The 20,256-nt window shown below is 30.8% G+C and overlaps 1 protein-coding gene across 1 annotated transcript in view; it reads left to right on the top strand.

The window, feature by feature from the left end:
• The window catches only part of LOC123706127 (homeobox protein aristaless-like), a 59,931-nt gene extending 41,217 nt beyond the window's left edge, over positions 1-18,714 (top strand). The window contains exons 2-5 of the mRNA XM_045655289.1: positions 9,735-10,002; positions 11,950-11,995; positions 17,068-17,261; positions 17,697-18,714. Of these exons, the coding sequence (XP_045511245.1) occupies positions 9,735-10,002; positions 11,950-11,995; positions 17,068-17,261; positions 17,697-18,012 (824 nt within the window). The 3' untranslated portion in view covers positions 18,013-18,714. The remainder of the gene's footprint in view (positions 1-9,734; positions 10,003-11,949; positions 11,996-17,067; positions 17,262-17,696) is intronic.
• Positions 18,715-20,256: the final 1,542 nt, after the last annotated feature.

Below are 20,256 nucleotides of genomic sequence, written 5' to 3'. Positions count from 1 at the left end.
AACTTTAAACTTTTTAAATTAAATTAATATTCCAAGCAATGTTATTCTTGAACTAACATATTTTAAAATTTACATAAATATAAGCAAGTACCTGTTTATAAAGGAACGAAGTTAAATTAATTGATTAAAAAGTTCAACAGTAGACCAAGACGGTAAAATTAATTCCAGTCATCAAATAATAAAACCCAAGGCTATAAATAAAATAATCACAACTTATTTACTTAACCCCGGTTTACATTAGCTTGTTAACATAAGCAATTAGTTTGTACCGTAAAGTTTATACTTTATCTTATCCAAACCAGACCTTTACTTAACTACCAATATCATTAATCAATTTAGTGCTTGTTGATCTAAGGAACTACTGAACCTAAGTAAGATACTAATTCTAAGTATAGATAGCCTAGAGCTTAGTGATTGACGATTGACATTTACTTCTAAAGAGCCAACCATTTCAGTTTTTTTATTCATTATGTATCTATCTTTCCACGGCATGAATCAACAACAGTGGCCAATTAATATAATATTTAGTAATATAATTAAATAAATATATAACAGAATAAATTATAATTGGAAACTCCATGTAACAACATAATATTACATTTAGGTACGATAATAGAGCAATCTTTATTGCTTCGCATTATGAGTGGGGCAAAAAATTCGTACAAAAATAATAAATCTAATAAAACACTATGATGACTGTGACCCTATTACGATATAATATGAATCCGAAAATCAACTTCAACCAACGTATCCTTACTCATCTTCTTATTAATTAAATTTCAATAATAGTTATATAAATAAAAGGAAATGACTAAGTAATTGTGTTCATTAATTGCAAATTAAATAAAAATAAATTAATTACGGTCGATTTCCTCCCCGATATCATACTTAATACGTTGTACTAAGTAGATTAATTAGTTGGTTAGGTACTTGCATTAAATTAAAATAAATAAATGAACATTCACATGGATAGCCGAGTCGGTAGTTAAGCTGACACAAAAAGGACGGTAGCGCTTGTTCAACGACATTCGATAAAACCAGGCAATTAATAATATTATTACTTTTCTAAATCAAGGGTAACATGAAACGGTTTTACATATATTACTAGCTAGCTAAATGCAAAATATACTTAATCTTAGGCTGTTACCTACTCTTTTTCGACAAAACTTTAATAAGATTTGGCAATTGGCACTACTTATACATTGTATAAGTAGGTACGGCAAAATTTGGCACATTGGATCACCGACTAATAAAATTTAGCTTATTAATATGATAATCAATCTCATAACTATAATAATTATAAATTGGCAGAGAGTGAGTAAAGTTCTCTTGTACTCAGTGAATATAATATATAAGTAGATATATTCATTTATATTTTTAGGTACATGTATAATTCAGTGATTTTTAAAATTAAGTAGTTCAAAATGTGACTTGTTAGACTTGTATTAACCACACAAATAAAAACAAAGGAAGGTCATATACATGAACGAATCGTACATTTACTTTAGTCTTCATAGAATTTGTTTCTTCTCAAAATACGCAACACGCTCAACCTAACTATAGCCCATAATGATTTTCTTATAGCTTTTTAGCGTATTATCTTGTGATCTAGTCTAGCCAAATGAGGGTAAAATGGTTCTAGTTAGCCGAACACTTGAACAGATTGTTAGGAAACATTAAAATAGCTCGAATCTCTAACAACTTCCGTGCGTAAGCTGCATTTACACTATAATTGTATGTGTACGCAGTGCGCGGTGCGCATGCGTCGTACGCAATTATCGCCCGCACTCCGGCGCACGTTGCTAATTCGTACTTGCGAATCGAGTGAAAGGGCCGACTATACTAACTTTAATTGCTAAACCGTTGGTTGCAACGGTTGAATTCGATTTGAAACATTTTTCTTGTCAAAAGAAAGCTACTTGGGGCAAATATGAGTTTTTGTTTAGGAAATTGTGCATGTGGGATTTTTTTTTGAACGTTTTGATTAATTTGTTTGTAAAAATTTAAACAAAATACATATTTTCTTTATAATTATGTACTAATAATCTACATATAGATACCTACTGACTGAAGCTGAAGAATTTGTTTCTTTGTTATTTGAACGTGCCAAACTTAGGAACTACTGGTTCAAATTGAAAAATATTTTTCGTGTTGAATCGTCCTTTTATCTCTTAAACTTATAACAATAGGAGCGGAACCATAATGAGATATTTTGAAAAAAAAAATTACTAACTAATCTAACAAAAATAAATTAATAAATAGGTTTTGAAACCATCGTTGACGAAAAATTGCCGCATATTTGATAACAGAAAGTATGTTGAAATGTGTTGTACTGTACTAATTTATGGGCTTTCATATCACTGTAAAGCACTTACACATGCCTTACACTGATTTTTTTTGCAAAAATAGTGCCAAATCACGATGATATTTAATACATAGTATCTCATATACTTTTGATTAGATAATATGAGTCATTTGTCTGATAGAAATAATACAAAAAGTGTAATAGAAATTCATTATTAATACAAAAATACTAATGCCAAGTGTAGCGTGTGATTTGTAACTTCGATTGTATTTAACTTCATTTTATGGTAATATAGTGAGAAGTAAAAAGTTCGAGGGGTGTCTTATATAATAGGTGTGTGTTAATCAGATAGAGTGAAATTGAGTGTGCATAAAAAATAGTTAAATTGTGATAAAAATATCATAGAAGTTACGTGTTAGTTTTGTGCAGGGTAAATCAATACTCAATAGTATTTTATTTCATAACAAATATAATGTGTAAACATCTATCCCTGTTTGTGATATCGTAAATTCTTATTAACATGACATTTTATCCGTTTGATTCATTTTTTTTACAAGTGATAATTGCGTTAAAAACAACCGACTTCAAACTTGCACTTGCAAAATTTACAAATACCTACAGACAAAAATGCTCATAAAATAAAAACTACTGGGCCTATCCGAATAAAATTTTTATGGGACCAATCCGACACCATCCCGCATCGAACAAAAAAAGAATCACGTAAATCGGTTCAGAAACCTCGGAGTAATCGGTGTACATACATAAAAAAAAAAAATATATACCGGCCGAATTGATAACCTCCTCCTTTTTTTTGAAGTCGGTTAAAAATACCAAGCCGTAAGTGCTACACGTCAGTACGTATAGGGTAAGAATGTCGCACGTAAATGTGTACCTAGTGAGTCCAAATAAGGAAAAAAAATGAACAATTAGCAACATTATCAATAGAAACAACAATTGAATTACAATAATGCAATAATAGTGCAGTTTTCAGTTTTTAGTTTTTATTAAGTTAACGACCGCATTGCGTTACAATATCACAATTACTCATTATAATATCACAAGAACTCGTATAACAATTAGTTATTAGACGAAGATTGAAATAAACGCACGATCATCTTTGCATTAAGTTTTTGCATCAATAAAGAGAACCGTTAAGAAAATGACACCTATTTTTCTTGTCAGCGCTAACAATTATCAGGTAGTTGTAGCATCCGTGAGAGAGTGTATATAATGTCTGTTTAAAATTGCTAATATCGATCGCACCGCGGCCGCGGCCGGTGTAAATATAAATAATAGTTTGTATAATTGTTCATTAGCACGAAACCGGAACGCGAGTAGATGTGAAACCGTTCGGAATATGCGTTTGAGAAATTAATTGCTATTAATGCTGCTTCTTGTATGGGAGACTACTTTTATTGACTGGAAACACGTAAATGTCTGCGTCATAGTTCGCAATTCGCATCGCATTATGGACATTATACTTTTATAATTATTTAACGTTTGTTTACATTACGATACGGGCATTTTTATACGCGTTGACATGATAAAGGATATTGCTTCGTAATTCGTATAATACTTGTGTTTATTTTGTGAGGCTATGTTATTTTATAAGATTATTTGTTGACTCATAAAATGCTATTTTACTACTTGCATAAAATTGTTCATTTTTAATACAACAGTGAGCCTTACAAAAAACATTAAATAACTGGTAAACATATTCTCTATTTGTTTAATACTTTTCATTTCAATAAAATAGCAAAAGAATTTATTAATCAATTCATTTTTTATTTATTTATTACCACTTTGTGGCTCCTGTTGAATAATGTAATTTCCGTTAACGCACTACAGCGTAAAGAATTAAATAAACATAAAATTTTTAATTTATTACCAGAATATTACTGCGTTTAAAAAGTTTGTAAAATTATTATAACTTTCTTTGATATCAACGTTAGATAATAATTATCACATTACCGATTGATAAAAATTGCGCCACAAATAAATTAATAATGTAAATTTGAAACATTCAGCAAGTTGATTGCTTTTCTAGGAAAAGCTACAGCAAGGTTAACGAAAATGAAACATTGATTGTGATTTAATAAAATTCGTAGAACTTTCGATCAATACCCGCATATAAGTGTCGAAGATAAAATCAACCGTCCAGCGCCGCAGCCATGTTATTATATGCCATTCAGTTATTTTTCCAATTTTATGCGACGACGCGCGTTGGAATTAATTTTCCTTTCAAATTAGAATGCAATGCGCATAATTTTATATCCGATGCTTATATTTCATTGTGTTGTGAATGTTATAACTTATCATCATTATCTCGACATTACCGGTCATAGCTGTAATTTATGGTAATTATTATTGACTCCGTTAATTTTGATGGGGTTATTTATATATTGCATTTCTTATAGAAATAAATATTGATAGCGCGACGTTTCTATTGTCGCCGGTCACTTAGCACGTAATTATTCCATTTTAAATACATTACAACTTAAGACAGTCTTGATTGTGCTGTCAATAAACAGTAACATTCATGTCGAGGCACACGCAATAATTTATAGGGTAATTTTATTAAAAATGCGACGTCAGTCGTGACTAGAGCCTGCGGTATGTTAGGGTTGGCGACTTTTATTTTTACATTACAATGCGTAAATTAACTTATCGTTCACATGATCTATAATTGCATTGTGGAAATTTTTGCAGCCCTAATTACACCTATCTGTTTAAGTTAATCTTTGTTGTGTTTAATAAACGAATTAAAATATTTCTTATAGGATGATTGTATCTAAGATGCATTGATTATAATATTATTGAAAATGGCATGTATTAAGGAAAGTGGCATTCCAATAATAATGCAGTTGAATTAATGAGTGCTTTTTTATACTTAATACTTATAAAACTCAATAAATTCAATATGCCATAACAATGGAAGTGTGTATAAATTAATTAAAATGCAGAAAAATTGTTTGCTTGTTGCTGTAGTTCCAAACGATAGATTTATTGAATCTTGCTTATAATGCTGTATACTTTTTAATCATTCGCTACATTCTAAGCATTGACTCTCACAAGAGCTCCCATTAAAAAGTTAACATATGTACCTACTACCTACATAAAAAATAATTTTAACACGATAAAAGCACAAAAAGAGATTACGTTATTTGATTAGACCTAATTACATTTCTGAACGTAATTAACTTCCACGTATCATTCCTTTTGTTTTATGACTAACATTAACAAACTTATTTTTGCAAATACGAAACGAAACAGTTGTTCAAATTTGAACTTTATTACTACAACTTACGACATACAGGAAATTATAAAATTGAATATTATGTTTGTGAGAGTAGATGTCTTAGGTCGAGATAAGTTGCCATGTTATTAAGGCATAATTTACGATGTAAATTATTGCTATTTGTTAATTCCAATCGCTGTAATACAGCGGCTCATTTGTGAATACCGTTCTCAGTTCACCCTTTTTATAGAATTACAGTTTCATTGTTTGAAGCAAATAAACCTATATATGTATTTATCGTTACATCTATAAAATAATTCGAACCCTGCAAATAATCTTAAAAAAAAGTATTGAATAAATCAATACACACAATTAGTTATGAATGTCATAAATTAGGTATGTCACAAATAAGAGGATAACAATTCAACTTTATTCTTTATTTGACCTTCCAATGCCCGTGTATTTTATTCTATTTTAAATACTCTTTTAATAAAACCTTCGCCGATCTCGATTTTTAATTCAACATAATTTCAATTACATTACATTCTGTATCGGAGAATTATTTAATCAAGTTGAGCTGCAATCATGGGTAATAAAGATTTTATTATGGTTTATTAAGCCCTTAAATTATGGTGGCGCAACAAAGTAAAACTCATTTATAAGAGAATACAAAATGTCATATCATAGGTCATAACTCCAAGTGTAATTGTTTAATGAAATAATCATTTTATACAAATAATGCATAATTGTAGACGTAATTGTTTCGAGAATTTATAATTTAATTGGAAACAATTTTTTATACGATAGCTCGTGTAACATTGAGGTTTTATATTATTGTTGAGAATGATGTCTTATACTTTATAAGTTGTGCAGCTTAGCTATCCTATCCTATCCTAATATATATAATATGCGTATGTATGCTTGTTTGTTACTCTTGCACGCAAATATCTACTACTGAACCGATTACAACGAAATGTAGCAAACATACCTGTAGAGGGTAACTTGGATTAACACATAGGATAGGTTTTATCCCGGAAATCCCACGGGAACAGGAAGTATGCGGGTAGTAAGCAAGCTAGTACCTAACTAATAATTATGAAGAACAGTAAAAAAAGATGATCTTGCCACCGTAATCGTTCTTGCATCTATAATTAGAAGATTACTACAAATATGAATAGTAGTAAAAATTCAATAATGATTGATCTCACGATTTTATCTGCACGACCTTTAAAAACTGAACCAAACAGCGTGCTGCAATTTAAGCGTCACAAATAAACTTCTAGGTGATGAATTAACTCCATAATAATATGTTTATGGTTATTCTTATCACTATTTATACTTTGGATAACACTGGATAACTATGAATGACATTTGATAAAACGATTTGTCATGTCATAAATACTGTCGATTAAAAAATGAATGAGCAGATTACCGATTCTTGATAAATAACACAAATTACTTTAGCTGCAATTCGTTATCAATATTAACAAAAGGAAACGGGAAATTGACAATGTGATAATTGATAAGATATACCTATGCAATACATTTTTGCGTACCTACCTTGTAAATTGATGATAATATCCATTTTGTAATAGAGGGGTTAATGCAAGAAGCTTATATCGGTTAATGTTAAAAATGACGTTGCAAAAGTGCTTCTCGAAGAAGTGCAATTGAATAAATAAATGTTTGAATTTGAGTTTTGGAGTTTATTTAATTAACAATAAGATTCAGAATAAAAATGTAAATAATTGATAATACACAATTGGTTTTAAATATATAGATTTTCATTGCTCACAACTTGTGACAAGTACTTCGGTGATTCACAAAACTTATTTGTTATGATGTTGTAAATCTTAGTCACACAATTTGAGGAATCCCCGACTGTATAATTATAATTTTCAATTAAATATGAGAAGGAAAACAAACAAATTGCGAAACGACATATTTTTATGGGGAAAAAGGCGAACAAATTACATAGGTAGGTACTGATATGTGTCATATTCAAAGATTTCATTATCGACATTGCAATCGACATGATCAATCAACGTGGAATGAACACTATAGCACAGAATACATAATAGTAGCTAAACGCTAACTATAGTATGCATTTTTCATTTGTACATAATACATACATGTAGGTATGTGTATATTCCCACTGCAATATAACGTTTGATATAATAATTATTATGACTTGACAACTATTGTATTCATTTATAAAATTGTATTGTGCCGGTGTGTATATTATTAAATTAGGTATTATACAATTTATAATAATCGGTAGGTCACATTATAACGGTAAATTAAGGTTCTGGAACCTCTCCATTGAGATTTTCCTTCCCGTATTTACTCGCTTTGTGGTTTTACTAATTTAAACAATTACGAATCGTGAGAGGCATATTAATTGTCCTTTTGACCGTATGGGTTTTCGGGAGGTTTAACCATTACCTATTAACAACAACTACTATTTTACACTTATTCTAATACATATTATGTATTTTCTAATCTAACACAGCCAAAGCATATCAACAAAAGATAAAACTGTTGCCTAATAAATTCTGTACAATAATAGCTTGAGGTAAAATTGATCTATTTACAACTGATAATGGAATTATTATCGAATTACCAATAAATAATTATCAAATTATATCCATTATTATCAGGCGTTACGTAAACATCCTTCCGTTCTCGTGACTCTTGAGAATTATATTGTAATTACAATCAAACACTTGACTCGCACAAATTATGCAAATAATTATTGCTTTAATTAGTGAATAGTAATTTCGATTAATTCGAATGTAATTACATAACTGATACCTTAAAATTTCTAGTATTGAGCAAGTTTTCTGCAATTAATTCTTAAAAAGTGGAATATTCCTTAGACCTTACATTGCTATTCTATAAAACCAGAAGGTCTGCCTCGTAATATTATTTTGTACAGTTAAAATACGGTACCTAATAAACTTCATATTTCACAGCACTACCTATACTTAATTAATCTCATTTTTGAAGTAAATGGTAAAATTTTATTCAATTATTGAAGCTAGAAAATATTATTATGTGATCAATTTATTGACACACCATGATTTTAAAATGCGTCCCTTACTTTAATGCGAATATACATTTTAGCATAATTAATACAGTTTTCTTATAAGCTTTATATTATCACACTTATTAATATTCTATTGTTGTACTTGTCCTCATGTACAATAAAAATATATTATAATAAGTAAACATTGATGCATTCCTGATATATCTACATAATTGCACCCGCAACGCAAGCATCAGCAATTTGCGAATTAAATTAAATAATTTGTCAAATTATCACACGCGATCTTCATAACTCGGCGAAAATATACGTAATTAGATTTCACGACATCCGCTCGCAACGTTAATTTAAATACACAATTTAACAGACCGATCTTATAGGTTTTCCAAAGTTCTTTAAACGATCTGTTTACGAATTTGTTCTTTTTACTCTACTGACGAGCCCAAGAGATATTTTAATTATTTCTTTATAACTCGTTAGTAGTTTTAATTTTCGTTCAATTATTATAACTGGCAACAAAAAGCGATCGAAAATGGCAACACTTTTTGCCGTGGATACGTTAACGCACATTCTAGCACATACGTCTGTCATTCTTCTTATTTTCTCGGAGCCGTAATGACGGTCCAATTAAAGACAACACTATAATCAAGCGGTAATTAAGTTAATAGCATTAACTTATTAAACGTCGATTGATTACGAGAAACTGAGGTCGGAATTTGCATTGTGAATAATAGATGCTAAACACGATACTGATACGATAGACGTCATTGCTTTACAAAGTTAAGGAATTGTTATTTTTATCTGTTACAATGTAATGCAGTTTGTGACTAGAAAAACGAATACCATTTAATTAATATTATCTTAGCAAAACAATGTATCGATGGTAAAATAGACTTGAACATTGACATATTGTACAAATATTATATTATGATAGTATGTAGGTATATATGACATATCATATATCACATATCTAAATTCAAATCCCAACATGGATTTGTATCATGTTAAAATGGGTTTGTTAACAAAAGAATTGTGCTATATATTTTATTGTCTAGGTATACCAACATATTATATTCCTGCCATCTAAACATCATTGTAACACACCCTTGAAATATATTATAACTAAACAGTCATCTCTTCCACAGATTACTACGCACAAGAGTACCAAAAGTACACTAGCATGGGCATATCCGAGCTTACAAAGGACGATTCTCCTAGAACCACGCCGGAGTTGCACCGCTCCGACCAGTCCCCGTCCGAGCGGCCGCCCCCGGGCTCCGCGGACAGTGACGACGCTGACGACTTCGCCCCCAAACGTAAGCAAAGGAGATACAGAACTACCTTCACGAGTTTCCAATTGGAAGAGCTGGAAAAGGCTTTCTCTAGGACGCATTACCCTGATGTGTTTACGAGGTGAGTTTGCGAAGAATCCTTGACAATCTAGTTTAGTTTACAAACTACAATATACAGGGTGTCCCACAATTGGTATACTAAGCGCGAGGCGACTTGTAGTTTTGCATGCACTACTTAATCACGTAAAAAATACTTAAACAACAAAATTACCTACGTCAAAATTTTTTTGATAAATTTTTCTTGAAAATCCATGTGCCGGCGACATATACCTACCGCTTCGCTAATGTGAACATTTTGTCTATGAAAACATAATCAAACGATAGCTAACGTGCTGGTGGCAAAGTTGGGCGGGTTGCTAATTATGGATGTGCACATAGAGTTTTAAGAATTCATCTTTATGAAAAAAAATGCGTCTGCAATTTTATAAGTATTTTTACGAACTCAGCGTATGCAAAACTATAACCTCCTTTGAGCTTAGTAATAAGAGCGTGTAATAATAAAATGCACAAAATTTAAGCTAAATCACAAAATATATTAAATTATCAATTATACTAGAGTTAATTTCAGTTACCAAATGATATCGTAGATAAAATGGCTGTACTATTTCTATCAACCTTATACATATTTCACCGCAGGATGCTAATAGATATTCATAGTTAATATGTTTACCCAATACTAATTACTATAAATTTAATCCATTGAGCCCCAAGCGGCCAGATCGGCCCCAGACACAATAGATTTTCTATTGAGTCTGTGGTTCCGGGGCCTGAGTTATTAAAAATACATTTATCAAATCGCAAATCCCTGATAAAGCAATTTGCAAAAGCCTAGATAATAACGTCTGCTACTTATTGTTTCGTTATATAACCAACATGATAAGATAGAACACAATATTTTATCAATATTAAAGTCATATCGGAAATGCGTAAATTGAACAAGATTAAGATAATTGGATTAATTATTGATAGATTGCGGTAATTTGTGCTAAACTTCCTGGGTATATAAATAAATACGGGGTTATATATCTTATCATAGCATTAATTTCATTACTTAATTAGCCAGATGTTGATAGGTATCAAACCAATTACAGGATGTCCGTTTGATACCAATTATCCTATCAGTTATTTTTATGCTACATTTTCTTTGATACTATATACGTACATAAAAACATAATAGATAAATAAGAAAAAGTGCAAAACAACCGATAATTATAATTATAGTTGATTTAATTAGACGTTATCTTGTTTTTATTAAATCTACTATAATATAAAAGACTATAAGAAAAATATTTTTCATTTTAATCTTAATAAGCTATTTAATTGCTCATAAGCACGCGGCTGATAATTAAATAGCTACATAATTATTTATAAGGCTTCTCAAGAACTTCCTACACAATACAACAATATAATATAAGAACATTTAAATACTTATTGTTTCACTATCAAAAAATATTCAGTGTTTATAATTCAAATTACTCTAGTATTTTCCCTATTCTAGATTTTTTTTCTAATGTAGCTTATGAATCTCCTATGTTAAGATTATAAGGCAAGTTCCAATAAAATAGGTGCATACCTACTCAATCTGTTGAATTCTATAAACATACTAGCGGTTCGCCCCGACTTCGCCCGTGGTACCTTTTATTATGTTTTTTTTTCATAAAAACTATCCTATCTCTCAAGTTGGATCGGACTGCACATGGTGTGCGAATTTTATTATAAACAGTTAAGTGGTTTAGGAGTCCATTGAGGACAAACATTGTGACACGAGATTTATATATATTAAGATTTGTATGCCAATTTGTTGGCGAATTGTGGGGTCGAGAAATAAATTTTATAAAAAAACTTTGTAACCACAATTCTACAAATAAATTTTCATTTCATTTCATTTCTGCAACATTTGGAACTGAAATAAGTGTAAGCAATGCTTAAATGTGTTTTCACTTTTCAGTCAATTGTTTCTCGTTTGAATATTGAATATGAAGGGTAATATTTATATTATTTGTTACAGAGAAGAACTGGCAATGAAGATCGGTCTCACAGAAGCAAGAATACAGGTAATAAACTCATAATAATTTTACAATATCTATGTAAATATTCGTATAACGTATATGCTCTGAGAATATTGATAGATCTTTGAATACGTCTCTATAGTAACTTAGAGACTTTCTACTTCCGAATGGAGTAATTATTTTAAAAAACTTCTATTCTCGTACCTATATTATAATCTTTCACTCTTTGAGCTAATCGCAGATTTTAGGTATATGTTTTCAAACTTATTTTTTGGTTCTAGAATATATTGGCTCTATCACGATGTTAAATTAAGCCACACATATATACCTTCTGTAATTAAAACATCCAATATTAGTATCTGTGTCATAATACCAAATAACTCGTATTCTTAATCACTATAGGTTACTATTAAATATATAATTATTCAAATAATGGAAGAACGAATGAAGGGCAGACCTCCGAACTTACCTAATTATGTCTGTAGACATTAGGAAATATAAAAAATATATAATTATTATGATCTACACTATTTTCACGGAAATTATTTGACGCTCCAATAAGTTTTCCAATTAAACACTATGCAATTACGTTTATCAATGCAAAAACTAATTACATTTATTCTAATAAGAGCGCCATATTATTACAAACAGCGGAACTCGGTTTTTTTCGCAATTGTATTCAATTTCTTAACATATTAATTGTGTTTGATTGAATAAATTTATTAAGTAACTCGATATATTCAATTTTTTTATCTAACTTGACAATACAAAAATACATACTATAAAAAAATCTCGGTCTAAGACACCGAAGGTTTATCGCCTAATTTTCCAAGAAAGTTGTTCAGTCAAATACCCCAAACAAGTGAACACCAGACTTACCAAAAAAGATCAATTTTTATTTTAACTATATTGTATCTCTATTATATCTTAACTTATCCTTACTAAAAATTTAGTTACACATATAATATAAATCTAGGTACATCACATAATATTTTGTCCATCTTTTGACTTTTATATAATGAATTCAACTAATTTTGATAGGTACACATCTTGGCTCTTGCATCTGATTCTGTTATCAATCTATATGTAGAGCAAGATAAAGGTATATTCATACATTATTCTATACCTAAAAATATTGATTGGTATTCCATACTTCGATGATATTCCCGTTTTGAGTCTTCTCATTTTCGAAAGTTATTAATCTGTATTTGTATTTTTGATAACTAAGTGTTGAATCATCTTTTTAAGCTATTGCATAGCTTCTATCGCGGGCCTTGAGTGCGGGGACCGAATCGAGAAATTCCGTAACGAAAAAACCTCACGCTCACCACTCCGACGGGCGGAGGTGTGGCTTGAAGGCATAGCATGCAATAGCTTTACCGCGGCAGTCCCCGAGTGCCACACGTCATTTTTTTTTTATTAATTCATAGTAATTGATCAAAGTGCAGGATTAACCGTTCATTATTTTTTTAAAGAAAACCATTTATAATCATCACTATGAAGTTTACTATGAAAACAGTCTTAATACACAGAATTCAAAAAATTGTATTGAATGCAAACCTAATTGGTCCACTATCCACGGCAATAAATTATGGAGATAGTACTGCAGGCTGTACGGACACAAAATGAAACATTAAAATTTGATAACGCGTAATAAATTTATGTCGCCCTCGTAATGTTTTTATCATTACTGCTACAAATGCGGCTATGAAGTATATTTTCTATGCTTTGTAGAAAAATAAAAAATAAGCGTTAGTAAATGCTCTTGTTCACTTAGACTTTTTGTTAAAATGAAAAAAAATTAAACAAGAACCGAACTACAAACTAGATAATTGCTTCTAGCCTAGTTTATTTACATTCTTTGTAAATTAATATTTATTAACTTCTACCATCGATACGGTCCCGTAACAAAACCACCTAATGATATTACAAAAAAATATAAAAATCATAATTTTTTGTCAAAAAAAAACGTTTCATACCGTTTGTAAACTTCGTAAACGCTTTTTTTGTTTCCAACGAACAGAAATCACTCGCACTAATTGGCACTCATCAAACGAAACTAAAGATCTGCTAAACCACTTTAATTAAAACAATTACAGCAGCTCAGAATCAGTTATTATTTCAAAGAAACGCTAGATATTTTGAGAAATTAATTCGCAACACACACTTACGCAGTTCGCGATAATGAAGTTATTAACAGCGTTCCAAAAGCGACTTTATTTCAAAAATGCTCGGTACAAAATTGAGCCGTTAAAATTCACCGACTCATGAAAAACTAACTATTCGTAACTATAGACGGATGGTGACCATGACTTCAGATATTACGGGATTGGAATTAGTTTTCTTAAAACTGAGTTAGTTTTTGTTATTATGTAATTAGTGGAAGATTAATGTAAATACATTTATAAACAAATATATTTTTTCTTTATTATTTAACTTTAGATAACTCTAGCTAATTGATATCTTAATATACAAATGTACACGATAAATTACTAAAGAATTTCATGCCCATGTATATTAAGCACAAAACACAAGAACAGCTGGTTTCAATTCATCCTTCTTTTCTTTTTTTTTCTTCTTTTCTTGTTCTTTAAGTCCGATCAAGAATTTATGGATGGAAATACTGTGAGGTAAAACCCCATTATTATTACTTAAGTGAACAATATCAGTTTGTACAAAATAAAGTAAAAGCCCAAGAATGCCGAACGCACGGCTCCCCCACATAGCATCAATTATGTCGACATTTAAAGAAACGTACTGAATTTTTTACACTTGCACATTTATCATAAGTGAATTAATTTAAATCACCATAAAATGAAATTTTACATAATGATTACGGCATGTTGTCTGGCGCTTTTTGCAACAACAAAACTCATGTTTAAAACAGGAGTGTACTTAGCACGATGCATTTACTGTACAAGTGCATATTTGAGGTTATAATGTAACCTTCAAAGTTCAGCAAAAAGTTGCGTTATAATTTCTATTGTATTTACATTTCTATTGAGCTATGTGACCTACACACGCTTCAATTCATTTATTATGGAAAAACATAGCATTTGACTATACTTAGATCGATAATAGTCGTATTAATTAATCGATCTATAGTAAAGTATAGTGGAATTATTATTTACTTACCGTTAACTTACCGTTTGAACGAACAAATTAGGAAAAAACAATTCGTTCTCGAAACATACATACGGTTTCATGTAGTTGTTATTTGTTTTATTCCATTGGCAAGATATTGATGGTATTATAAATTCTATTTAAATACTCAACAAAAACTGAAGTTGGAATTTTAAACACGGCGGTAGGCCGTAAATGATTGTTAAACTCGAATGCATCGCAAAATCAATCAACGGGGGGCTCTACCGATCGTTCATTAAGCTTAATAATTCCAGTAGTTTTTGCTTCCTACATTCAACCAGAATGAGTAAGAAATTAAACCGGATCAAACGGATAAAAACTCGTAAAACGTTTAAATGGTTTGAATGTACAATGTGCCTCAAAATGAATTGCAGGGATATTGTAAAGTTTGGTAGGTGGTAGAGAAAAATTTGCCATAAATTTGATTCAAAATATTGTTTTGCCGGAATCTCCGATTAGCTCTTTTAGTTGGTTTATTATAAGACTTAACACATAATTTATTCAAACTGTGAATTCAATAAGGGTTGACTATGTCAGTATGTCTTATAGTATTTTAGTCCATTGAAATGTTACATTTTTTTGGCCTAACCTTGCATTTTTTAGAGGACGCAATTTTATTTTTTGGATGTGTAGGGGGGTTCAATGTGAAGCTAAAACCAAGTTTGTGGGGTCGCAACCCTTGTCCCACGGCCGCCATCTTGAAAATAGTGGTTGAAATGGTTTTTACGATATATCTTAAACTATTTATCTGATAAAAAAAATTTGTGAACATTATTTATTGCAAATTAAATTCTCTACAACTTTGGTCCAGTAACTTTTTGTCGTAGAACTATAAATAAAAAATTTATAAGCGAAAATGTTCAGAAATTAGAGCTATTTAAATGTTTCGATAAAATTGTTTTTTATCATTTTACGAAGAAATGATATCAGATCATTTTTGTAGATTGTTTTTCGAGGAACAACTTTTATATACAACATTTTTTCATTACGTCAATAGCTAAGGTTTTTCAGCGCTCTGAAGTGAGTACTATTTTTCAGTACTCTTAACTATACATATATTAGCTATTGGCTCTTTTCCCATGCAGCACTGCAAGAACAGAACATTTCAGCCCTGCTTTTCGACGTAAAAAAAAACGTGCTTCCAGACTCTACCTCCTGGGTGGTGGGGAAAAGAGTCAATAATTAATTATTAATAATATTGCAAAATTAATTATTAAAAATATTATAATAACAAAAAAAACCAATTACTGATGACAAATAATTATTAATACACACATAATATATGTTTAACGTACAGCTAACAGTACTGAAAAATAGTACTAATTTCGTCGAGCGCTTTAAAACCTTAGCTACTGACTTTATGAAAAAATGTTGTATGTAAAAGTTGTTCCTCGAAAAAAATCTACAAAAATGGTCTGATATCATTTCTTCGTAAAATGATAAAAAAGTTTTATTGAAAAATATAAATATCTCTATTATCTGAACATTTTCGCTTATAACTTTTTATTTATAGTTCTACGACAAAAAGTTACTGGACCAAAATTGTAGAGAATTTAATTTTCAACAAATAATGTTAACTAATTTTTTTTATCAGATATACAGTTTAGGAGATATATCGTAAGTATATAAACCATATATTCCACTATTTTCAAGATGGCGGCCGTGGGACAAGGGTCGCGACCCCACAAACTTGGTGATAGCTTCACACTAACCCCCTCTACACATCGAAAAAATAAAATTGCGTCCTCTAAGAAATGCAACCCCAAATGTAACTTTTCAACGGACTATTTATGAATGACTGCATATTATAGGTGAGTGAATAAGAATTCTAAATTATTGGTTATTCGAAACACAACTTTGCAAACAATAACCAATAACGGACAAAGAACAGAAAAATTCTGAATTTAAAAAATACAACAATAACTAAGGTACAGTAACAATATCAACTAAATCCTCTCTCCACTGATTTACAGGTCTGGTTCCAAAACCGTCGCGCGAAATGGAGAAAGCAAGAGAAAGTGGGTCCCCAAGCTCACCCCTACAACCCGTACCTGGGGGGAGCAGCGGCCCCACCGCCCTCTGTGGTCGCGTCCATGCCTAACCCCTTCTCGCAGCTCAGCTTTGGCTTCAGAAAACCGTTTGATGCCAATGCGCTGGCGTCTTTTCGGTAAGTTCTTGCTTTGCATTAGGTAGTAAATAATAGAGACATTTAATTTCTAGTTCCTATGTATAAAAAGGATTGTATATAGAATGTACGTTTGCATATAAATGTTTATTATACTTTCAAATATTAATAAATATTTAAAGATTGCTAGGAAATAACATTTACAATCAATTATTAATTTCACTTTAATGAAATCGTGACGTAACATTTGAAGTTTAATTAAAATCAATATATTTAGGTACTGAATATTCAGTGAAAGGGTATATTGCCGTAGAAAAATACTCTAGAAGTAAATAGTCTTAGTTGTCCTAATTAAAATAATTACTCGAAATAAAAATAAATAAAAACTTAAGACACCTCATTCGGAAGCCATAAGCTTTTGAATCCTAAATAATTTACTATTAGTCACAATAAATAATAAACTTATTTTCTCAACAGCTACACGGGCTCACCAGTGCTCAGCACACAGTACCTCAGCGCGCCCCTCTCCCGTCCTCCCCTATTCAGCGCTCCCATGTACACATCATCTCCCCCCTTCCACTCCTTACTAGCGGGACTATCCGCTCCCCCCCGCCACTCCCCTGAACCTCCCCCCGTCTCTCCCCCCATATCCCCCGGCAGCGAATCCCCCCCAAATCCCCCAGAAGTAGAACGCAGGAGTTCTAGCATCGCGGCCTTGCGAATGGCGGCCCGGGAACATGAGCTACGACTTGAAATGCTTCGACAAAGACATCACACTGACATGATCAGTTGAACCTTGTACAATTAGCGAATGGTTTTGTTTGTTCGTTCGGTGCATACACGTGATCTGGGGCTGTTTTGTATTTTATATGGTGATTGCACATGTTGGTTTACACAGTTTCAGTTCAATAGGTTATTTTTTGATCTACATTTTGTATTCGTTACGTTTATCTATACTAATAATGGGACCAATTATTTTTCAGTATTTAAACTTGTTTGATTGTTTTTGAGTAGAACTTAATTATTTATGGATTTATTTTTTGTAATTACTAATTTGTGATAAATTGAGTATGTACCTCGAAATGTAATAACTTTCAACTGTGTAAACCGATACATAGCATAATGAACATCGAATACAAATTGATGTTTTTATTTGTAATAAAATTAATATAGTTACTTCATCCGTCCAGTTATTTGCCTTACTGTTATTTATTCTAGTTTTAATATAGATGTATATAATTAGGTGCTAAGGGAGATAGACAATGGTATTTGTTTAGAATAAATTGTATTGTATTGTGGACCATTGACATTGTGTAGTAATAATTTCATTTTAAATTGTTTCCCAATGTATTTATTGTGAGTTTCATATTTTTTGCACCAAAGAAACGCATGAGTTTCCAAAATGGTAAAACATTACAAACTATGTGTAAAAATGGTCTTGTTTTCTATTTTATATGAAATACATTAAACCGTATGAAATAAAAAATTAAAGCTTTGTGTGTCTTTTATTTAAACCATTTATAAGTTGATATTATTAATCTTCCAATAACTCATATAGGTACTTAAAAGTCTAATGGAAGTGAAATGTCTGTCTTTTTTAAAATTTCTCAGACAAAATTAAAAAAAACGTAGAACAATTAAAAATATACTATGACAGTAAATTTCGTACCAATTTAAACTACATAGAAATACAGCATTAGAAACTGAAATCTTCCTAAAATAAAATAAGATTGCTGTTGAACTACAATAAGCAATTAAGCATAAAAATCCATATAACTAACTTCATCCAAATCCACACAACCGTTTTTGTGAGAACGCTCAACTAACCTATAAATTTACATAATATTTAATAGCATATATTAGTAGAAACTAGAGCGTTATAACAAGATTAATGTAACCCCGCTGATCCGATTTGATAATTTACATAACTACTTCATTGATTTCAATGTGATCAAGAGGAGCTATTAACTTTTCGAGACCTCACTAAATGGTAATTAAAGGAAGATACAGCCAGGACCGGATTATATTTAATATAATTATTATACAAAATATATAAAGTATTAAAATTTTATGTCATTTTAAAGCTCGCTAATGTTGTCTCTATTGATGGAAAAATGTATGTAATATGCCGTCATATTTTTTTAAAGCACACTGACGTATTTTTACATAGACTGTAACGAGACTCATAGCGTCATGTAAAGTTTGCATATATTTACGAACTACGATAATAATACATAAACTCCCGGTGTAAAGAGCTTGTTTAGAAATACAGCTTATTATATTATAGCAAACGAACACATTTTTAAAAACTTTTTTAAGTTATTTGCATTTCATATATTGGAAAAGCTACGCAATAAAAGCAAACAATGTAACAAAATTATAAGTATTTACACACACACAAATAAACTTGAATCCAGAAGTACATTTCCAATCGTCTTAGAAAGCCTAAAAGTTCAGTTTCAAATCCAGCCCTGCAAAGCAATTTCGGCGATCATCAAACGCCGCAGGGCAGTGATCAATCACAGACAGACCCGCGGCATGGCCAGTAACTCACCGTTCAATTCTTCCATCACATAGACAATACAACATCTATGACACTCATTAATAACATAATCACTTCTAATTAAAATGTAATCCAATAAGAAATTCAATTACCCATCATAGCTTCGTGGGAAGAGCGTGGGTTCGATTGATTTCAAAAGAGTTATTAATCTAAAATTCAATTATAATGTTGCTTTAAGCTAACGATTTTAATGAGAAATAGTTGTGATTCGAATTGGTTCTATATACTTTTATTTGAGCATGATAAATTATTCGGAAGTTGTACTTAAAGGTTGAAATAAAACTAAAAATTATTAAAACTCTGGAACAGTTTAGAAACCCACTTCATTTATACTCAAAACAACATAATGCAGTGTATATACATTTAGGAATTTATAAAACAAATAAATAAGCAGTTAATTTTTATTGAAATGAAGTTTTTTATCCTGGCCAAGTTATCTGCAGGAACCGCCCTCTGGCTACGCTACGGTGTGAA

This window comes from Colias croceus, chromosome 3 (genome assembly GCF_905220415.1).
Source record: "Colias croceus chromosome 3, ilColCroc2.1".
Lineage (NCBI taxonomy): Eukaryota > Metazoa > Arthropoda > Insecta > Lepidoptera > Pieridae > Colias > Colias croceus.
Note: the sequence above shows the minus strand (reverse complement) of the source record. Positions and strands in the feature narration are given on the sequence as shown.